We start from the raw sequence: 23923 nt of genomic DNA, 5'->3' as shown, positions 1-23923 counted from the left end.
GAGTGTCCTTTTTTGTTCCAAAATGACAATCAAGTAAATTTTTCCACACCAGATACCAATAACCATTAGGCAGTTGTGGCCTATTGGTTAGAGAGTCGGGCTCGTAACCGGAAGGTTGCGGGTTCGAGTCTCAGGTCCGGCAGGAATTGGGGGCAGTGAATAACCAGCGCCCTCCTCCACCCTCAATACCACGACTGAGGTGAGACCCTTGAGCAAGGCACCGAACCCCCAACTGCTCCCCGGGCGCCGTGCAATATGGCACATTAAATGCAGAGCACAAATTTCAAGTATGGGTCACCATACTTGGCCACACGTAACTTCACTTCACTTTCACTTAAAAATAACCCAAGTTGGGACTAACCCAGCAATTGGGTTGTTTTAACCCAGCGGTTGGGTTAAATGTTTGCTTAAAACAACCCAATTGCTGGGTTAAAACAACACAATTGCTAGGTTAGTCCATTTTCAACCCAACTTGGGTTATTTTTAACCCAGCATTTTTTTTAGAGTGTACATGGAAACATTAACTTTTCATTAAATGATTTAAAAATAAAGCCTAACATAACATGGAAAAACTATACTAAATTACATGACTCTTAAAGGATTAGTTCACTTTAAAATGAAAATTAGCCCATCATTTACTCACCCTCAAGCCATCCTATAGGTGTATATGACTTTCTTCTTTCTGATGAACCCAGAGTTATATAAAAAAGCAATTCCATCCATCATAAACACACTCCACATGGGCTCCACACGGTGGTAATAAAGGCCTTCTGAAGCAAATCAATGTTTTTTTTAAAGAAAAATATCCATATTTAAAACTTTATGAAGTAAAATATCTAGCTTCCGCCAGACCGCCTTCCGTATTCAACGTATGGAAAAGTGTAACGCCTCTCGCAGTTCAAAATGCTTACGCTATGTCCGATGTCCCATGTCAGTTACGCTTTTTTGTAAGTTGAATACGGAAGGCGGTCTGGCGGAAGCTAGATATTTTACTTTATAAAGTTTTAAATATGTATATGTTTCGTACAAAAACGCATCGCTTCTCTTCAGAAGGCCTTTATTAATCCCCTGGAGCCGTGTGGAGTTCATGTATGATGGATGGATGCAATTTTTTGAGCTTGAAATTCGTGGGCCCTGTTCACTGCCATTATAAAGCTTGGAAGAATCAGGATATTTATTAATATAACTCCGGTTGTGTTCATCAGAAAGAAGAAAGTCATATACACCTGGGTTGAGGGTAAGTAAATCATGGGATGATTTTTATTTTAAAGTGAACCAATCCGTTAAACTAACTACAATGAAATAAAATGGTCAAATTAATTTTAAATACATATATTTTAAAACTTGAAACCTTTACAAACTTCCTGAATCAAATGTAACTGTCACTAGCAATATCTATCCCCATTAAACAGCCCTAATTACTACATAATTAACTAAAAATAAAAATTCTGTTTCTGAAAAACTGAGCTTAAAAACTTTTATATCCCTGCCTCATAGCAACCTGTAATGGCCTTTCTGACAACTGTTATGACAACCGATATGAGAGAGATAGAGGCCATGTCATTCTACACTGAAACACCCTTTTATGCGTTTCAAGTACAAATTCCACTCGCACACGCTGTATGATTAAACTTATGACAGACATGAGTAAGACATGTACCTTGGCTGGAAAACGGGCAGAGGGTTCCCCCCATACATTCTTGACTGTGATGTCTAACACCTGTAATAACAATATTATCAGTCATAAATCCACTCAAAAAAAATAGCTAAACTTTTGAGCAGCTCTGAGCCTCTGCCAGGCAGATACATGAAGAAGTGTTTGTTCATCATGTGGTTTGACAACACTGATCTTATCTAAACGAGCTAAGTGTTCAGTCAAATATGTGAAGAAACCACACATATTACATCCTCAAACTGTAGGCTACTGCCACCTAAAATAAAAATATCAGAACAAGACCTATGTTCACAAGTTGGTGTTCTTAATACAATTACATTTCAATAGTCAAATCAATTAGTGAATATGCCAGATTCAGAAGAGAATGAATTATGATTTATATGTCATAATAAATGTACTTTTCATTACGGAGTAGTGAATGTTTTATAAATGTAAAACCTTTAAAAAAAAAACACTAAATGAGACCAGTAAATCACATTTAGCATAACAGCTTGAACAATTTAGAAAAACCAATACAATACACGGTCTTTGAAAGAAAACCTAGACACTTTGTTGTTTTGTTTTTAGATAGTCTCTGAGGTCTCAAAAAAAAAAAGGCAAGAAGTGTGTGATGAATAAGCAGCAAAAACTGCTGACACACAATTCTGGAGCCTTCTCTGTAACAAATTAATGTGCTTGGCTTTACAAGAAATATTAGCAGAAAAGATATTAGCAGAAGTGGTACAGCATTGTGTAAACCAAGAGTAAAAACACACAAGAAAAAGAGAACACTAATATTACCACAGCTCTAAAACAACAGAGTAAAATTATGGATGTAAGCATTTACATTATTCAAATTTGACACTGTCATATCAATCTGAAGGCAAATCGCCATGTATCAGTTCCTCCGAACGCATTTCGGTTATGAAATCTCACTAAAACTGACCTTGAGATTAGCCAAATAATGGTACTGTACATTACCTCTGAGAAACTCCTAAACAGGTTTAACTGCAAGTCTCCAAATCTACGTTCAGACTACGCCAGAATTTAGACATATCCTCAAGCCTGTCTTCTTTGTGAACTGGGTTAGAGCAAATTTTCTGGACTTCCTGCTCAGAAAAGCTGAGGTCAAAGTCTAGTTACTGAATTATAGTAAGTCAGAAGGTGAGAGCAGGTAGGTTTTTCCATTTATATCCTTGAGTACAAAGGTATTGTCATTAATAGACAGCCCTATGACGTGTAGAGCAAAGTGGCACACAGGGACCAGTCACACTGAATGAATGTTGCTATAGATAATAAACCATTATACAAGTGCCATATATTTTTAAGAAAGACAGGCATATTTCTCAACCAAAACAGATCACAAAAAGAAATGTGTTAAGTTTGAAATGTTCAAATAAAAATATTTGGACCAGTTACACTTTTAAAAATAAAAGGTAGATGCTCTAAAACCTTGCAGTAATAATATTTTTTTCTTATGGTGAAGTACATTTTAGAAGAACCTTTTCCTATTATAAACGATGGAAAGGTTCCATAGATATTAAAAAAAAATTCATGGCTCAAATGCCAACAAAACAGTGATTAATCATTTGCAAATGCCACTTGGTTTGATATTGTTCTAATGCAGTGAAATCGTGCATTGTGAGGCTTAAAGGGTTAGTTCACCCAAAAATGAAAATTATGTAATTAATTACTCACCCTCATGTCGTTCGACACCCGTAAGACCTCCGTTCATCTTCGGAACACAAATGAAGATATTTTTGTTGAAAGCTGATGGCTAAGAAAGGCCTCAGATAGGCCTCCATCGGCATTCAGTACATTTACACTCACAAGACCCATAAAAGGCACTTAAAACGTTGTTACAAAGTCCATCTCACTACAGTGACTCTACAATAATTTTACGAAGCGACGACAATAGTTTTTGTCCACAAAAAAAAAAATCTAAATAACGCCTTTATCCAACTTGTTCTTGTCTTCCGTGTGTGCCTCCATGACACATGCGCGAGAATATTACGCAGATCCGGCGTTTCGTTTACAAGCAGAAGAAGACGCGCGTGTCTAAGCTGTTGAATTCTACATTGATCGTGCTTTAGGTCTCGGCATAGTTCTCAGAATGGGGCTAAAGTGTGGATTTCATGGATTCCCGAACGCCGGTGCTACGTCATATTCTCGCGCATGCGTCGTGGAGGCATACACGGAAGAAAAGAAGAGGTTGAATAAAGTCGTTATTTAGATTTTTTTGCGCACAAAAACTATTGTCGTCGCTTCGTAAAATTATTGTAGAGCCACTGTGGTGAGATGGACTTTGTAACAACGTTTTAAGTGCCTTTTATGGGTCTTGTGAGTGTAAATGTCAGTAATGCCAATGGAGGCATATCTGAGGCCTTTCTCAGCCATTAGCTTTCAACAAAAATATCTTCATTTGTGTTCTGAAGATGAACGGAGGTCTTACGGGTGTCGAACGACATGAGGGTGAGTAATTAATGACAATTTTCCTTTTTGGGGCGAACTAACCCTTTAAAGGGATAGTTCACCCAAAAATGAAAATTGTGCCATCATTTACTCACCCTCAAGTTGTTCCAAATCTGTATGAGTTTATTTGTTCTGCTGAACACAAAAGAAGATATTTTGAAGAATGTTTGTAACAAAACAAATAGAGCAACCATTGACTACCATAGTATTTTATTCTCTACTATGGTAGTCAATGGTTGCTCTCTCTACTTGGTTACAAACATTCTTCAAAACATCTTTTGTGTTCAGCAGAACAAAGAAACTCATACAGGTTTGGAACAACTTGAGGGTGAGTAAATTATGACAGATTTTTCATTTTTGGGTGAACTATCCCTTTAAGCTGTTAATCCAAACTCATCTTACTAACGTCCCCTCACAGCCCCACAAAATAGTCAAACTATTCACACCAGGACTGCAAGACAAAGAGCTGGAGTTCTTCAATTAAAAAGGACAGAAAAGGCATTTAGTGAATAACCAAATCTTTTATTTAATACGGGTATGTACACTTTTGACGACACTGCCAGACTGGCATGTTCACAAGGAAAGGGTTAGTTAGAATGAAAACAGGAGGCTTCAGTGTGGACATCAACAGAGACCTATACTGTAGCCCTAGCCTGAGTGGCCTTGGCCAGGACTTTCAGATCTGCAATGCACTTGGCGATGCTTTCCTTCTCCTAAAAGACAAAAACACAAATTGAGATTATTTATAAAAGGTAGATTACAATTATTTTGTGGTTGTCTCAAGTGGATATAAATAAAGTCTATATTAGGGTAACTATTCTACAGTGTCTTTGTTATTCATGTTACATATTTATATAGCAATAACTATGATTGAACAACTTAAACCTAAACCAAACCCTAATTACATTGTGTTTACACTGTAATAATGACAGTTTAAAGTGTAACAACATTAATGACTGATAAGTGAGGTTGGTGAGCTCCTAAAGAGACCTTTCACTCATAATCTGCTGTCCATCATTTTAGCAATTCCACTGTTATTATAACTGCTGGTAGAGTGTTGAGTGCAAAGTCTCCATCTAGAGGCCAAGCTAAAAATGACTTCAGAACAGATTCTGGACCAGGGATGGCCTACTTTGGTCCTGGAGGGATTTCTAGTAACCCTGAAGACATTGATCAGCTTGTTCAGGTGTGTGAGATTAGGGTTGGAGCAAAAACTCGGCATTAGGCTTTGAAACTATAAAATTGTCATGTTGAATAATTATTATTAGTAGTAGTACTAGGAGTATTACATAGAGACGTAACTAAATCTACTGTACAACAGTAGCCTAATATATTTCTATCAATTTCTTCAAGTTAAACCAAACTTTTATTTTTGGCGGGTTGCCGTGAAGTCCTTTGAGTGTCTGTGTGTTCATGATATGACAGTTTTCTCAAATGAAACGGCAAATGCTCACGAAGTGACTCTCAGAGCGGTTTATGCGTTCATATCCTCATATAGTGACACAGCAGAGGCTAAAAAGACAGCGAGTGTTACGCGTGCGTGCGTGCGTGCGTGCGTGCAAGCTGCAATTGAAATTGTGCGTCTGGGCAGAACATGCAGGATTAATATTTAAATAGTATTTTGCAGTTTAATATTGACAGACTCTAGTATATTATATTTTATATATATATATATATATATATAAATAATATTATATTATATTATATTATATTATATTATATTATATTATATTATATTATATTTAATATAATATAATATAATATAATATAATATAATATAATATAATATAATATAATATAATATAATATAATATAATATAATATATATATATATAGCTACATTATGGAGCCCTGCGCTTGGATAAACACGACTGAACGCAGCTGTGGGTGCTGAATATACTTGGTACTACCTGTACTAAAATTTCAGTACCGACTTGGTACGGAAGTATTGGTACTTGTGACATCCCTAATTCTTTAATACTGTTAAATACAACGGTTCATTGTTAGTTCAGGTCCATTAAATAATACAGCTACAACTTTTGATTTTAATAATGCAATAGTTAATGTTCATTTCAACATTTAATAAGATTGATACATTCTTTAGAAGTATTTTTCATTGTCAGTTTTACTAATGGACCTAATTGTAAAGTGTTACCGAAAAATAATAAAGAATCATAACATTTTCAGTCAATATCTATAGGGCATGTTGTAGTCCAGATTAAAATAATAAAATATTAAATTTGAAAATAAATAGCCTAAAAAGTCTTAAAGTATTTGGTGCAGTGATGATCACCACTGTGAATACAAAATCCTGAATGGCTGTTTAAAACACTTAAATACTATAAAACATTTAAAATAGTGTAGCTTTTTTGTTTGCGGTGTTACAGGGACAACAGCTACAGGTCTGCGGTTACATCCATAGACACAAAATACATTTTAAAGGGATCGTTCACCAAAAACTTAAAATTAGCCCATGATTTCCTCACCCTCAAGTCATCCGAGGTGTATATGACATTCTTCTTTCAGACGAATAAAATCTGAGATATATTAAAAATGTTCTGGCTAATCCAAGTATTATAATAGCAGTAATAGTTGCTCTGTTTTTGAAGTCCGTCAAATAACGTGCTCCATGCGGCACTGGGGTGTTAATAAAGGCCTTCTGAAGTGAATCGATGCATTTGTGTAAGAAAAATATCCTTTTTTTTTTTTTTTTAAAGTGTCATTTTTTTTCTATGGCTCTGCATCAGCCGTCAGATCAAAATACCTGCAAAATATAGATCATATACCTAGATTCCTCATTAGTGCCTGCGCGGATCGGTCAAATGAGGCATCTACGCATGTATATGTATAATATATATATATATATATATATATATATATATATATATATATATATATATATATATATATATTGATCTTTGATCGCGCCAATATTTTGACCTTATTCGCCGGAAGTTATGGCGCTGGGAATACTAGATGACATTCGTCTGATAAGAGGTAAAAAAAAAAATACTGTTCGGTTTCTCGTTTCGTGTCTTAAGACATCAATGTGTCGCCACGAGCCGCATGGTTTAATAAGGAATCGTATGTCTGTGTGTTTTTACTCTCATTGCTCTCATACTCTAAAATATCCCCATTGACATTAACGGTTGGAGTTAAAAATCTTCATTTGTGTTCTACTGAAGAAACAAAGACACCTACATCTTGGATGCCCTGGGGGTAAGCAGATAAACATAAAAATGTCGTTTTTGGGTGAACTATCCCTTTAAAATTGTATACGTCTATGGTTCCACAAGCGCCACCTGCTGTCAGAGAGTGAATGTGCATATTCATTCAGTGCATCTTCACTCATTCCGACACTTCTCATCCGCGTTGGGCTTGTTTACATTAAAGTGCACATATGTCTCTTTGACGCAGCATTCAGCAGTGTTGTGCATTTCAAATGGTTGATGCATTCTAAAAATCAGAATAATTTGTAATAAATAATTTTTCACTGTATTTTGAAGTGCCCACGACAACAATATCATGCATGTTAATTATCAAAATATATCGTAAACCGTATACCGGCCCATGTCTACTCTGCAGGACTAAAATTGGCCATCCCAGGACTGGACTAATGAAACATTTATATTTGGACTAGAAATGCTCAAATGGAAAAGAAAGAGAATAAAACTAAAAAATATTACATTTTCACTACATGATAATACAGTAATAATTTTTAACTCTCCCATAATAGGTCTGTATTTACCATGCACATTAATATTAGAGTGCATAAGCTCACCATTACTAAACAACTCTTCCCAGTGAAAAAATTACCTTCAGCCTTGAACAAATGCCTCTTTGTATAAAATAAACACAATAAAGTGTCAATGCCGTGAACATATTCCCTGTACCTGCTGTGGGGTGATGCTCTTAACAACGCTCTGTTCGACCCAGTTCACCAGGTGCTCCTGCTCCATGCGGCGGTGCAGGTTCTGAAGCTGCACCTGGTAGTCCAGCCTCTTCTTCACCTCATTGGTCACCATGTGCAGTCGCTCCCTGTAATTGGTCTCCAACAGTATTGCTACGTTGTTCTGAAGGAAGACAGGATGAGGAGTGTCATAAAACGAGACACAGTGCCATTCTACATTAATTCTAAATAAACAATCATTCTAAAATTAAATGTAAAGAATAGCGAGAGATGATCTGTCATCTGTCACATTCTGTACTCCTCACCCTCTTGGCATCAAAGAGCAAATGTCTTCCTTCTACTCTCCACTGCTCCTTCTTCTCATTCTCAACGCCCAGGGCCAAGCTAGCCATGGCCTGACCCTTCACTTCCTGAGCCTTTGCCACTTTATCCTGCAGAGGAAGACAGAGAACCAGATATTAGTCAAAAGTCAAGCAAATAACCAATCCACTCAGTTACAGGTTTTGGTTTAATTGTGCACTATATCAAACATATTAGCAGATAATCATCGGGAAATGTTCTCATTGCGTAACCATTCCATTCTGTGCTGATCCAGCCAAGCCGGTACGGATATGGTTTCATTTTGTAGCAGATAACAGAGCTCTTTGGAATACAAATGTGTCATTCGTCACCTTGGTAAAGGGGAGTTAAAAGACGTCTGAGATTTAAATAGCGACAGCATTATGAAGGATAATCAGATATTTATTTTAATTTTATTAACTTGTATTTACTTCACTCAAATATTGTGCGTTGCCTGGCTACCAGTTTTTGTGTAGCTGGCCAAGTGACCAATCCCAAAGTCCCTTTCAGGAAAGTCTGTTCATTCGGTGGCCATATTTGCAACACCTCTGGGCAGCTATTTCGGGCATTTCAAGTCCTATCTATTTGAATGGGGGAAATCCTGGAATCTCAAAATCTGCTTGCCGAACTCACAATTAAATAATATATTTCAAATCAGCAAAAAAATCTAACATGAACTTTCCCATAAATGTTGTTCCCCATTATCAAAAAGAGTTAAAAAAAAAAAAAAAAAGCGTATTTTTCAGGCTAGACAAGCCAATACGCATGTGCAGTCCTAAGTGCAAGTCTCCGGTTTCTATGGGAACCGGAATTTCTAACGGCAGCTGCAGTGACGCAATGACTTTACCAATCAGCGACTGGCTCTTTTACTTTAGAAGGCGGGACTATTCCACCATATTGCGCGTTGCAGTTTCGTCTATTCATAAGTAATAGGAGTGAACCGTCTTTCTACATCTATAGTATTTGTCAATCTTGAGGGGCGATGTCACTACATGCATTTCTACCAGTTCTACCATTCTACCAATCATGCCGTGCCGAACAGAGTAAAGTAGAAATATAACTGGAACCGCTCCTTATCTTTAAAATTGTTCCGTAAAAAAAATGCTTGGCCCAACAGTGGAAAAGCAGCTATTCGGTCTCAGTGTTCAGCTGTTGTGTTCACAGGTGACATTTCAGTTGAATACAAAAAACACTACAAACCTCATTGAGTTTGTCTGCGAAGGCGGCTACACTGGGCCCGAACTTCTTGATGCCATAAATCACGACTGCACCGATGGATGCGGCAGCAAAAGTCTCGTGATTGATTACGTAGATTTCCTTAGACAGCATGTACAGGAACAGTCCGGTGCCCAGCATATAAGGCCCTGCAATCAGAAGGAAACACCACTGTTACAAACAGACCCGATTATAAAGGTACTGGATCTCGCATGCATGCTGTTAACAGAAAATAATCTTTTCACAGCTCTCTTGGATAAAGGAGGAGATTAGTAGTGAATCACAACTTTATTATCGGTCTACTTGTCACAAAGCTATCATATGGTAGGGCTGCATGCACAAATCGCAACAAATTAAATTGTGATATGGCTTAAGTGTAATTACAAGTCACATTTGTTCTTTCAGAGCACGATAGACCTAATCACTATGTTGCTATACAGAACACTTCTGCATAAAGAGTCTACAATCATTTCTACTTTAGAGTGAACTTTTCTTTTAAAAGACCAACATGAACTTGGATAAGGAGGCAATGAAGCAGACAACCCCACCTGTCACACCAGTCTTGGGGTATAGCATTGTGAAGAGCTCCTCTGGGAAGATGCCATGTCGGACCTTTCCTCCTTTCTCGGGCAGAGGAGGTACTGGTGCAAGACTCTGGGAGGACTGATGAAAGGAACGAGAGGCCTGGACCAGGCTGGGGGACAAAACGAAGCACAGGGTTAGAGTTCTATGGGTGTCATTTGTTTTCCAGTACTTTTCAACTACAGACTGACCACAAGATCTTACATACCAAGCACCAAAGGACCCATTGTTTTTCAGGGTATGACCTACAAGAAATAGACAACAAAACAATTAGAAAAGGACTGAAAAACATTTCAGTGACTGACAACTCACCCTCACATTAACAAAAGTGACAAAACTGCTTTTGTTTTTATTAAGGGCAATTTCCAAAAGATCAAATTATTCATTTGACACAAAATTAATGAATGCATCTGTTCCAGCTGTCACACATGGCAATTAATTCTACATGTTATTAGTTCAATAGTATTATTAACATATGGCAACACATCATTTTTTGGTAAGTTACATAGTGCAAATCTAATAAAATGCACGTCCTTGCGTAGGCTAAATGACAGAAATTACAAGCAGTCAACCTTGCAAGGTTAGGAAATGATAAGGCAAAATCAGAGGTAATTTGTTAATTTGCACTTATGAATGAACAATAAATAAATGGTATTATATTTGAAGATATAAATTCTTAAGCTCTTAATATATGTTAAAGTTTGAATGTGGCATTAGCTCTCAGCTAACAGCTACACAAGCTCAATACAAGGGCACACTGAAAGCACAACAACTCTACGATCATTCTCACACAGAAATGACAGCTTGAGCATAAAAGCACGACTCCAATACATTCAATACATAATTAGAATGATAATATACATTAAATACAGCATAAAAAACACGTTTAACTGCAGATTCATGTGCGGCCATTCACACCGTGCGGCCTATTTTTACCCTTCACTTCACATTCACTTATAAAACCGTCTATTTTATCCACACAATCAATGTGAAAGGTTAGAGTAGCTTTCATTTGATAAATCACCCACCTGAAACAAGCACCAGTCTCGACAACATGCTTTACTGGGTTAATGACAGGATCCCTGGCCGAAATGTCTTCTGCACCGGGCTCTCTGTGCCCTTCTAGACCAAGGATGAGAAACTCTCGCTGATGATATCGCGAGATCTTCTGCAAACCAACGCTCTGTCACATCCGGGAAATCTGCAGTCTGTCAGGGAGCCAGCAGGTGGCGGCAGTTCATCATACGAGAAGGGAACGTTGACACTTTTCAAGTTGTTGCTAACATGAATATTTGAACATATAAACGATGACAGTTAAAGTCGGCATGAAACGGAAGTTGAGATCGTCTTTTTCTCCTTATTGTGACGTATATCCGAGTGAAACGGCTTCTGAAATTAGAAAAAATGTAGGGCGAGGCTTGATTTCGTCCTTCGGGAATTGATTGGATCGTTGGAAGTTGGGCGTTGCTAACAAAATGGAGGCAGATTTGAAGTTTGCACTCAGTTGTGGAGAAAAACTCAATCTATCTCTTAAATAAATGTATTTTCTTTCTAAATCTTTTCTACATAATGTTACTGAGCATATTTCCTCACTTTTCGCTGGTTTATGCTACAGATTTTACTTATTTTAAGCCTTTTATGGCTTTATTTCTGTAAAGCTTTTTTCTCAGCTCTCCCTTATAAAGGGGGCGCGCCGTAAGCGCGTTCACACGCTGCATTCCTCAGTGCGAGTCGTCACGATAAGCTGTTCGTCCGACTATATTGAGTAATTTTTACATTAAAAAAAGCTTTTATTTCTCATATATTTCTCTCTTTTTGCCTCAAGTCCTTCTTGAAGAAGGTATTGTGTATACCGAGAAAAATGCACCTAACCACGATCAGTGACATGTTTCTGAGAGGAGGTGCAGAAACGAGACGGGGCGATAACCCCGCCCTCGCGCCATAGCACATGACCGGGAGAGAAGAGAGGTCGTTTCATGGGGGAGGGAAAGTTAACATATTTGATTAAAGATTATAAGGGTAAATGAATTTTTAAAAAATAATGAAGTGCACAGATAAATCAGTTATAGTAAACACTACAATATTAATATAAAAATACAAATTGTAAAATTTTATTTCATGCCGCCTTTAATGTCAACAAGCATATGTCTTCAAATAGAGAAACACTGCTCATTTTTATTCTTATTTAGACGCAATGGGAATTTGCCCAGTATAGTGGGTCCTACATATTGAACAGAGGTAAATGTATAATCAGCAATGCTATCTTGTTAGTCTGTTTCTACACCCACTTCAACTTGGATTGGTTTACTTATTTCATTTAAGTCGCAAATTAATTTGTTTTCAGACAATGATCAACATGAGTCCACCTATAGGCCTAAATGTTAATAGGCTACCTTGCATTTTACAATCTTGCTTTGATAAAACTGAATGCTGATCCTTTATGGTCTTTCTCTTTTTCTCCAGTCCCTCTCCATCCACTATTGTCACGTTTAAACAGCCAATATCATAACCTCCCCACCAGTCCTAATCTCAGGGGCCATATGTGTGTGGCACCAGTTTCAATACGCATGGCTGCTGAGATAGAGGAACTTAAACAAGTTGTGAGGTTCATCTTACTTCCTGTTAAGCAAGCAAGGCAAAAGAAATAGACCGCCCTTTGTTGAATGAACTAGTTTTCAAGAGCCATGTCAGCTTCAAACGTTCAGACTCTGCTTTCACAATTATTTTCACTCCAGGGACTCTAACAGCAGGTAGGCCTACTTTCATTAAAGGTCGTAAAGAGACAATTATGCTAAAAACATGTTCTAATTTATCTGGCATTTGGCTTCTATGTTGGCGTGACTTTTTGAATGCAGACTTGTTATACAGTTCCAACTTCTTGTTATGCCTAATGCATTTAAATTGTGCTTTCAGGGGAAAAAAAGTTAATTTGTACAAATGAAAAGCTTATTAGTTGTTGCAGAACACTACATGGGAGCCTTGCAAACTGTCATTGTGTTTTAGAGACAATTTCCAGTAATTAATAAGCAGATATCTTCATATTTATGAACACCATTCGCATTTTTTTAAAATCATTGATGGCACAACCCTTTTCTTTCAGCTGCATGTAGCTCACTCCTGTTTTGAAACAATATGACAACAGAAGTGAGTGACTGGACACACTTCATCTTACAGTATGTTTAATAGTATTTCATATTTTATACCGTGTTTAGCCACTGTATGTTAAAATGTATTTATTGTAGCTGTGATGAGAATAAAACACACTAAGTGTGGCCACAAAAACAACAGCATAATTGTAGCTTTTTAGTTTTATCACACCAATTGTTGTTGATTATCCTTATTGTGTGTCATTCAGCTGATTTTGGATGGTCAATTTTTGAGTGATAATCATAGTACCACTAAAGGATGGATGTGTTGTTTTTAAATTACAGGAAATTGCCTCTTCACGAAACATCCATTTATACTGTAAGGTGACATTCCAGTGCCTTAACATAGGCTATCGCACAAATTTTTCAACTCAATCAGAGTCACAGAATGGAAGGTGCTCATGACAACAAAAGGTCACCGGCTGCAAATTACGAGTATAAAGTGGAGCAGCGTGCCGTGAAGCACAGAGAAATCAGCCATCGCAATAACACAACATCATGTCGCAGTCCCACAAGAGATATGGACACAAGGTGGATTAAAAACGAACTGCATCGCAAAAGACAGTTTGAGTTCTTCAAAAGAAGACCAGTGGACCATGGCACATACGCACTGTTATCTCCAGTGCCAAGGCACAGCTACTCAAGGGAAAGCCTGCATGCACCAGAGCACATGACGCAGACCTTCACGTCAATCAGACGGCCCTTGATAACAAGTCCAAACGTAAAACTCCAGAGAGATGGCATAAACTTTGCAATGCAGGTACAGAGTTTACTATTAGCCAGGTCTTTGGCCTGCGACTGATTATTTAGCAGTGTGAATACTTTGTTTAAAGGAAATTTCAAGGAAATGTTGTATATTCTTTAATTACATCATCTATTTTAACATTGAAATTAAATGTCCAAATCCTAGACAGACTTCACATCTTCAATGACTGATGAAAATGATCCCGGGCTGAAATCAGATGGATGGGGTGTACCAGTTCTCAATTCCGTTCGGCTTCAGAGGAAAGTGATGAAGGAGCGAGGTTAGTGGATCTTCTGATGAATAACCATAACCAGGCCATGTCTAACAACGCTTTAGTTGAAGCAGAATGCGTCATGCAACGAGACATTAAAAACATACTAGTGTTATGCTCTGCATGAAAGAATACATTTTCAAAGTGTTTTGTTATGTGGCAAACATGACAAAATAGTTATCTTAATAATATTATTTTGTATTGTAATCAAACAGTTCTCCTTAAAGACATCACTCAGCTCTCAAACACCCAGAAGACATTACAGACTACCAGCATTCAGACTGAGTGAGTTGCTTTCACATTACCTTTACTAGACTTTGCTTGTGGGGTTTAATATTTCAAAGGCACAAATTCAATCATAATGCACCTAGTTAAATATTAATGCAGCATTATGATCTCTCTTCAGGTCTGGATTTGTTACCGTCAAAGAAGCGGTAAGGAATTTGGTGCTTGTTTAAAAAAAAAAAATCTCGTATACATTGTAAAAACAAATAGCTAACATGTAAATTTTGTTTTTATTTATTCATGTAATACATGTAATACATTTTTTCCAGGATGTCCACCAGTTGTCTGTTTATTTAGAGGTATGACAAGTATGCAATCATAACCCATAACATTGATAACCAAAAACACCAGCGCTTCCTGGCTATGTTACTGATATTATGAAATGTGATTTCTCTTTGCAGGAGGCCTTACATAGAGAAGAGGCTCTTAAAAAGAAGCTCTCCAACCTCCAGAAGAGCGCCGCTACATTACTGCGCTCTACAGAGCTCCTGTGGAAGGTACATTAGTAAACTACTTCCTGCTGAAGCCCTGCAAGCATCATTGAGGCACACACACGCACCTGACTACAATCTAAAATTGAATAAAACACATTGACCATGAGAACTCATTTGTACATTCTCAAATCATGCTGGAGAACATGATCATCAGGTTTTATACACACATGTTGAGTTCTTGCAGCTCAATGGTGCTGCGGTTCAAAAGAAAGACAAACCGAATACAAATACATTCTGAAATTCATGGTCATTTTTCAATTACTTATTATAATCACTCATACGTGAACTAAGTTGGCACTCTGCATAATGGCTTCAGCGATTGGCGAGTTTCCTGTATGGTTTGAACACACAGCGGTAATGTAGAGAGTGTTGGGGGATGGTCTTGTGGTCAACAACATCCGGCTCCTTATGGTTTGTTTAGAAAAATAGAAAAAAAAATTCTCGCTCACACAAAATGGAGAGCAGTGTAGGCATCAGAGGGAACCTCAACCTATTCAAACTTTAACATTCTTCCAATTTGAGCGCATAACAATTTCTGTATTTCTCTCAAGAACCCATAGCAATCAATCTAGAATCATAAACAATATTCAGTGTTGCTAAGGATGGCAGTTATAACACAGGATGCAGTATGCATAGAAACTGAAAACTCTTGGTTCAGTGGTTCTCTCTCTATCTCACTGAAACACACACACATTTCCTTTTCCTCCCACAGACACGCTGTGATGAGGACTTGCTGAAGAGTAAGATCAAAGCTCTAGAGGCTCAGCTGCAGGTTTGCATCAAGGTAATACTGCAACGCTGCATCTCTGCAACAGCTCCAACTCAAGCTCTGAGAACTCACAATGCATTCGATTCAAAAGATCTGACTCTTACACTTAGATTACAAGAATCAATTCTTTTTAAAAGTTGTAAAATAGTATATCGGTTTAACTTGTGGCGCTGAATAAGTACAGGTCAGAGTTTTAGACACTTTTGAAATTGAAAATAAATGCTGCAATTTGCCTTTTCAGAAGGGTCCTCAGGATGGAGTGAAAAAGGTGTTGCTAAAGATGGAAAAACAGAGGGAGGAGTATGAACAAAAGGCTATAAAGGCTATTCATAGGGCGGAGAATGAGATGGCGGAAGCTCAGAGCAAGATGGAGTACCTCCAGGTAAGCAAAAAATATAAATAATATAAAAATATAAAATATGAAAATGATATATTTTGTTATAACAAGGTCAACAACTTTATGCTCAGCAAAGGACAGAGCTTTTATTTTTAGAACTCCTAGATGGGTTCAAAGAATCCAATCTTCCCTTCCTCTAGGGGGCGCTGCAGACAACACAGACAGAGTCAGAGTGGTGGCAGAGGCTGTGTGAGGAGCTGAAAGAGGGTTCGAGTCAGCTGAAGAAGAGGCAGGAGGAGTGCACTGATCAGATGTTACAGTTGCAGGGTCACTTGGAGGTACAGCAAAGTAAAAACAGGACTTGAGTGACAGATTTTTGCAAAAGCTGACAAACCACAGGACCCTGGTCAATCTGCTTTCAGTACATCCAATCAGAAGTCGTTTTTATTCAGAAATTCCCTATATACACTGCCCGGCCAAAAAGAGGTCACTGTTTGGATTTAAATAGGCAAATCCCTTAAAGTCCCCCAGTAGTCAATAATTTTATCCGCATCTTGGATCACCAAAATGACATTTAAAAGAAGTTTTTTTTCCAGTGAAAAAATGTCTTCATGCTTTAAAATAGCTTGAATGTAACCATGAATATTCAAATTAGCCCTGCCTCCACTCACTCACACCAGCTCAGAGATTTACTGTAGTAAACGCTGCACAATGGCATCGCTCTTTACACCGTCGGACACATAACACTGATTAATACGATTAGCCTTTTGCTTGACTACGTTCTCAAACAGCTAATAATGTGTTGCTAATGTTACACAAACCATGTTCCTGTTCGCCATCTCAGTCTGCCTTCTAAAAATCAGACGTCAGTGGAGAAAGGCAAAAACTTAATCATAACATCGTAATAAACATACATATATGTACCCAATTTTTCATTTCAACAGAAAAATATGCCGGGATAACCTGGCTTCTCTTGAGACTCCCCTGCTTTTCAGTTAATGATATGCTAAAGCCGCACGTTGACATGATTGGTTACCGTTTTGGGGAGAAAATATTCAGCAATAGTGTTGACTTATGAATTTGCATATGGTTTGTCTTATATTAAAGCATATTAAAAACACCACATAGACATATAAACTTGATTTTCACCACAGGGAGACTTCTGGAGTCTATGACTGTATCATTATTGCAGTGGTTATGATGTTTCTAGCATGTTAAATGTTTGGCAACAGTTCTTCTAATCCTAATTGATGGAGTGTGTAGCTTTTCATTTCTTAAACAACCATGTAAGAAGACACATCATGGCCATATTCCAGGATGACAATGTTGAGATTCATCAGCTCAGACTGTGATATATTTGCATTTATTTGCATGAAGAATCTTGTCTGGCTATCACCAGACCAAGCTCAATTTAAGATTGAACATTGGTCTGGAGAGTCTGCTATGTATTTTCTACTGCTTCTCTATCCGTCATCGTGTTAAACCTGCCAATAGTGCGCCAGGTGGATAAGCCAGTCTGTGATTGGTTCCAGCAAAAGTGTAACAGAAGCAGTAGAAATTAATGTACATGTTTCCAGACTGAGTTGCAGGTTGAAATTAAATCGCCAGCAGATCAGGCTGGGTTTACCCGGTCTATGAAGAATCATTTTCACACATGAATTGGCACCTCTGAGTCTAGACCTTAAATTCATTGAAAGTCTGTGGGATGTGCTGGAGGAGACTTTACAGAGTGCTGGACTCCTCTTGATGGATTCATTTTTGGTCAAGATTTTGTATTGACAATGCAAGAGTCAAGCACTCTTTAAAGTTGTAATACTTCATGCTTCCTCCTCACCATTTTTTCACAATTTGAGCCTGGTGCATCTTGACATTGTCATGTTGTGGGTTCCTACATGGTTGTTTAAGAAATGACACCAACACACTCCATCAATTACGGTTAGAAGAACTGTTGCCAAACATATAACATGCTAGAAAAATAATAAATCACTGCAATAATGATCCAATCATAGACTCTTAAGCTTTTACCGACTTTTTTGGGGTCGGCAAGTGTGTATGTGTATGTATAACTTTTGGCATAGTAGTGAAAAAAAGCATCTTTAAATAGATATGACTGAATGTTCCTCCTCAAGTTGTGGCATGTTTCATTTATTCATAAATGTTTGTGCAGCGCTCTGTGGGACAGGAGGAGATGCTGAGAAAACAGAACGAATCTCTTCAGCAGGAGAGAGCAGAGCTTCATTCCTGCATCTCAGAGCTGGAGGAGGAGAACCTCAACCTGAGAGAATATCTACAGGAACTCAAAGGTGCTTTTTACTTCATGTTCATTCACATGTTTAAATAAAGCATTTATGGAAATACTTAGACACGCTTAAGGAATTTAGAGCTGTATTTCTTTCAAATCACATTTCATGCATCTCTTTTTTCTCTCTTTCTGTCACACTCGCAGGACACAACCATGAGTTGTGGAACAGTAACACACAAATACATGAAAATGTTTCAATGATGGACCAACTACTACAGACAGATAACGGCATAGCAAGACAACTGAGAGACACAGAACATAGACTCAGAATGAAAGAAAAAGAGGTAAAGCTCTGCACCAGAGAGCCCTGAAATTAAATGAAGGCAAGACACTACAGGCAAAGCCATTGATGTTTTTTATGCACTAGTCAATTTTGAGATTTTGGGTTATGTTGCTTCCATAACATGTCTTCTTTTTGACTAGTGGAAAGGAAATAATACAAAATACACTTATAAATGTTTATTACACTTCATCGATTTGCATCTGCAGATCTTAATTACAATACATATCTTTATTGGCTGTTGCCTCAAAATCATATTTTACTTGAAGCATATAATGCTTTTAATTTTGTTCCTATCCATATTCTTAAGGTTTGTTCATATGTCATTTGCCTGGTTTATATAATATTTTATCACTAAAAAATATAGTGACATTTTTTGGGGGCTATTGAAAGTGATAAAAAGAGATCCAAAATCTTCACTGTAACAACTATGTTTAATATAAAAAAATTAAATATGTAAACAAAAGATTTTTAAAAAGATTTTTGAACCAAGCTTTCAATCTTATTTTTAAATGTAATAAATGACATAACATTTTGTTTTTATTTATCCTTTATTTATTTTTTTATATTTCCTTATTGTTTTTTTCTTCCGTTATCTTCAATATAATAACCACAATTTATCTACTATATAAGACAATATCTTTTAAATATTTAATATCCCCAAAAAAACATTTAATTAGCTGTAGAGTAGCAGAGGTGATCATACGTAAGACTATTTTAGAGGGACAGTAAAATAAGGTTAAACCAACAAAACATTTATGCTGTTGTTAAAAGCATTTGATTTCATTTTTTCTATAAATGACCATAAGTCATAGTTTAACATAGTGTTGTGTTGCTATGGCAGTACATAGAGCTGCAGGCAGATCTCGAGGCCCTGGAGCAGGAGTGTTACGGCTATCAGTCCCGACTGACCCAATGCCGAGAAGAGATGAACATACTAACGACACGCCAGAGCAACAGGAGGGTGAGACTCTAACATCATATCATCCATACGTCTATTGTTAGACTAGTTTTCTTATAACGTTTGAATGTTTATACGCTTGGATACACATTTATGTATTAATAAATTTAATATTTATAAATCATTTTCCTCATCTATCTTCCCACACAGAGACGATGTTGTGGGTCCTGGCTCTGTATATGTCTTTTCTTACTGCTCATGATGGTGGTGGTGGTGGTGGTGGCTGCCCTGTGGTTGTATCATCCACCTGCTAGAGAGCAGCTCCGCCAGTTTTACTCTGTCCTGGAAGAGCGAATGGAGGACTACCTCATACAGACGGCATCAGCGCAGCATGGAGCCTGCTTTAAACCTGTGTGACAAGCAAGAGGAAAGCCAAGAGTTTTCTAGAGATTTTATATTTATTTTTTTATTCCACATTTCTTTTGGATTTTGAAGTACTTTTTAAAAGTTAGACATATAATGTCTTGTATGTATTAGTATCTAAAACAGACCAAACTGCCTGTGTAAATTCTGGTGTCATGTTGCAATGAGTAAATACCTAAATCCGTATCCCATGTATAGATCGTGTTTAACTCTGATTATTGAAATTCAAATGTACCAACACAATGGTCAAAGCCTTGAATAAATTCACTATGTTCAACTTACATTTGCATTTTTTTGACATTATTAAACCACATACTATTTGTATTCTGAGCAGTACCTCTATTTTATAGAAAGATAATTTCCAGATGTACATTTCTTTCAGTTAGCACTCACTGAGTATAAAAGGACAATATTGTCCTGTTGAATGGCTAAAAAAAACACATTGTCATGACAGGTCACGCTCTTTAGCGTTCCAGACTGACCTGCACATTAATGGAGCTCTGACACAGCTCATTTGAACACATTCACACACTGCCCCTCCCCTTGCCCAACACTACTTTTCACCATGGTTTCCTGTGTAAAGATAACCAGGGCACATTAAAACATTTTAACAGTCTTAATAGCCTGGCAGTCGTCATACAGGGTGAGTCATTTGATATTTTGACGGAAATGCATTTGGTTCATTGATTTAAAATTACAGAGGAACTTTTTGATGGTTGAATTGCGGCTTAACATAACACAAAACTGGAAGTGTAGGCCTGATGTGTTTCAACATAAACTGGCTAAAGACACAGACTGTGGAACGGGCTTATTCACGTTATTTCGGTTTATTAAATTACACCTTATATGCTATATACAACTACAGTATCCAGTATGACAAAAATTGGAAGTGTTTTGTTTGACTAATGTAACTATATATTTCTAGAAATTCGGATAAATGAGGTCGCCTCTTCTGGTATGTTTTGTCGGATTATTTTTTTGGACTTCTGTAATATCACTGAAGATCTGTGCCTTCAACATCCAGAGCTATGGGGAAGCAAAGGCCAGCAATAAGAGAGTTATGGAGAGTTTGATAAAGGTACAACATTTATGAATAAATTAAATGTATCTCTCGATCTAAAAACATCTTAAATGCTTGAATTTTTGTATTATTATTTTGTGATTTCTAGATCATTTCTCGCTGTGACCTGAGTTTAATTCAGGAGGTTCGAGATTCTAAAGGTAAAGCCGTATCTGCACTGTTGATGAACCTGAACAGGTACTGTATATTCATTGTGTCACTGATGCATGCAACTAATTCATGTAGAATATATCACACTGTTTTCATTTTCCTTCCTCCAGGTTTGACACATCTCACATTTACACCCATTTAGAGAGTAAAAGAATGGGGAAGAAAACGTATAAAGAGCAGTATGTGTACATTTACAGGTAACTCAACTTTTAAAATGTGTGTTAAGTGCACAAATTAAGTGATCTGTAGTGAACATACCTGAATATTGCGAACACTAGGATAGATGATGAACTTGTCCAGCACATGCTGTGTTCACAGAAAAGACATGCTACATGTGCAAGAGCAATACCAGCACCCAGAGTTCGATGAGACCGCAGAACAAGTGTTCTCCAGAGAGCCGTTCATCATAAGGATCCGTTCTCCCACAACCTGTAAGTCGCATAAACGTTCCACAGAGCATTTCTAGAACTTGGAAATAAAATAGCACATTACAGCACAAGGATTAACTCGTTTACATTTATACTGAATCTGATTGGCCGTATCATCTTACAGTGGTGAAGAACTTTGTCCTCATTGGTCAGCACACCTGTCCTAAGAATGCAATGAAAGAAATGGAGGCACTTTATGAGGTCTTCCAAACTGTCAGGAAGAAATGGAAAACTGAGGTACCCCGATATATAATATATAGACAAATATTATAATAGAACGATAGACAGAATGCAAGACTTTTATATTAATAACTTTTTACCTTCCTTATCCAGAATGTGATGTTCCTGGGGGACTTAAATGCAGCCTGCAGCTATGTTACCAAAAAAGGACTGAAAAACGTGCGTCTCAGGAGCGACCCAAAGTTCCACTGGTTGATCAGAGATGAACAAGATACTACAGTGCGTGAAAAAACACGCTGCGCTTATGACAGGTCTTACTTTCTTAGCAAACCTACACAAAAACCATACGGACAACAGAGCGCTGCAAGGATGACATCATTTTGTAGGCCAACCCGGAAGTTAGCATCACACCGTTTCCTTGACAAAAGCCAATAGGATTTTTCCATTGACTTTGGGATTATTGAAGAAAATTACCATCAAATGTTTATGATTCTTACACGTTTTGAGCTCCACAGAAGTAAAAAGCTGAACGCAAGTAAAAAATGAACTACATCATCACAGTCACGCACACAAAACTTCTGACAACTCTTTCAGTCTTTATTTAAAATCTACAAGCTTGAGTGGTTAGTGAGATGAGTTTTCCTGTTCGCCATGATAATATTTAATGTCCCAGACAACTTCTATAGTCTCATTTAGCCACTTGTTAGCAACCACCTTTTTCAAGAAATGAGTAGGGTATTACTGATGTGCTTTATGAAAATATCACGAGCTTGTGTTAACCACAGACCTTATTCCAGGCAATAAACCAAAAACCCATTCAAAAAACCCACTGACTTAAGAACAGTGGAACGTAAGTTTAAAAATGCTAGCATTTCCAGGTTTAAGGACTCATTCCTGCAGCACTCTATAGCATTCTGAGTCTAAACTACAGTTACCAGTTTTAAGATGACATGCCAGCGTATGTTTGATAGTTTAATCTTTCTGAATCCTCTTTAGGATTATTATTCATGGAAAAGAACTCATTACAGGGATAGTTCCAGAATCTGCTCAACCATTCAACTTCAAACAAAAATTTAATCTATCTGAGGAAGAGGTAAACAGTACTGCAAAACAGACTTAGGCTAATAATCAATAAGCAATGATTGAAATGTCTTTCTTTTTTTTGCATTTAGGCTTTGGAAGTCAGTGACCACTATCCTGTAGAAGTGGATTTAAAAGAAAACCATCGCTACCTCCTGCGCCACGAACTGTAAAATGATGAATATCTGTGAATATGACCTACAAAGTGCCAATACTAATCAGCCTGATACTGTGATAATTTACCGGTATTTGTACTGTGCTCCGGCATCAACATGTGTGTGTATGTTGTCACACACGGAAACACCAGTGGCAGAACACATACATGCTTTTAAGGCAATTAACTGATGCCACAGAGAAATAAAATGTGAATGGATAAGGGTCATGGAAAATAAAATGACTTTTATTATTGTACATAATTGAAGAAAAAAAATGTTTTTGAGTTTACTACACTATTTAAGCCATTTTGTTATCTTTACCCAATTCATTATTATACAAATTATTTTAAATGATTCAAGAAAGTATTTGATTTATGATTATGTTTTAGGTGTCCTGAATTTGATGTTGCTAATAGTGGAGATGATTAAATAATAAACACAATGTCTTGTAATACTTGAAATTGTAAAATCATCTAACAGACATGGATTAAATCCACAAAACGGCAATTGTGACTCTTTAAAAAAAATAAACACTGAAATTTAATTCAGCTCATATTTTGTCAGTCCCTTACACTGTACTACTCGCAGCACTACAGTGGCTCACAAAAAAAACAAGAAACTTCTCATAATGGAAATCGACTATCTTGTTCATCTTTAAAACATATTTTACATCGTCTGAGGTGTCTGCATGGAAGCTTTTGCATAAATATACTGTGTGTGAGGA

At 37.2% G+C, this 23923-nt stretch overlaps 3 protein-coding genes across 4 annotated transcripts; 2 read left to right on the top strand and 1 right to left on the bottom strand.

The window, feature by feature from the left end:
• Positions 1-4627: 4627 nt before the first annotated feature.
• Positions 4628-12070, bottom strand: atp5pb (ATP synthase peripheral stalk-membrane subunit b). Its single transcript, XM_079826414.1, has 7 exons — positions 11201-12070; positions 10381-10417; positions 10139-10284; positions 9576-9739; positions 8342-8467; positions 8020-8199; positions 4628-4839 (listed from the first exon to the last, which is right to left on the bottom strand). Exons 1-7 carry the CDS (start codon positions 11226-11228, stop codon positions 4762-4764), a joined length of 759 nt encoding a protein of 252 aa, XP_079682540.1. The 5' UTR covers positions 11229-12070; the 3' UTR covers positions 4628-4761.
• Positions 12071-12790: 720 nt separating this feature from the next.
• traf3ip3 (TRAF3 interacting protein 3) lies at positions 12791-20454 on the top strand. Of its 2 annotated transcripts, none has more exons than XM_079826402.1 (15): positions 12791-12922; positions 13273-13345; positions 13604-14078; positions 14229-14343; positions 14550-14619; positions 14741-14768; positions 14889-14918; positions 15021-15116; positions 15826-15897; positions 16124-16264; positions 16420-16557; positions 18387-18522; positions 18666-18805; positions 19646-19765; positions 19913-20454. In XM_079826402.1, exons 3-15 carry the CDS (start codon positions 13707-13709, stop codon positions 20117-20119), a joined length of 1665 nt encoding a protein of 554 aa, XP_079682528.1. In that variant the 5' UTR covers positions 12791-12922; positions 13273-13345; positions 13604-13706; the 3' UTR covers positions 20120-20454. The 2 variants fall into 2 exon arrangements, with proteins under 2 accessions (XP_079682528.1, XP_079682529.1); XM_079826403.1 differs by having other exon boundaries at positions 13273-13316; positions 19913-20405.
• Positions 20455-20719: 265 nt separating this feature from the next.
• Positions 20720-23746, top strand: dnase1l1l (deoxyribonuclease I-like 1-like). Its single transcript, XM_079826390.1, has 9 exons — positions 20720-20768; positions 21051-21203; positions 21295-21383; positions 21467-21553; positions 21675-21787; positions 21909-22021; positions 22118-22275; positions 22961-23057; positions 23137-23746. The coding sequence occupies exons 2-9, from the start codon at positions 21063-21065 to the stop codon at positions 23215-23217; spliced, it is 879 nt and encodes a 292-aa protein (XP_079682516.1). The 5' UTR covers positions 20720-20768; positions 21051-21062; the 3' UTR covers positions 23218-23746.
• The last annotated feature ends 177 nt before the right edge of the window (positions 23747-23923 follow it).

The sequence above is a fragment of the Gobio gobio genome (genome assembly GCF_949357685.1).
Source record: "Gobio gobio genome assembly, chromosome: 10".
Classification (NCBI taxonomy): domain Eukaryota; kingdom Metazoa; phylum Chordata; class Actinopteri; order Cypriniformes; family Gobionidae; genus Gobio; species Gobio gobio.
This window is presented reverse-complemented; position numbering and strand designations above follow the sequence as displayed.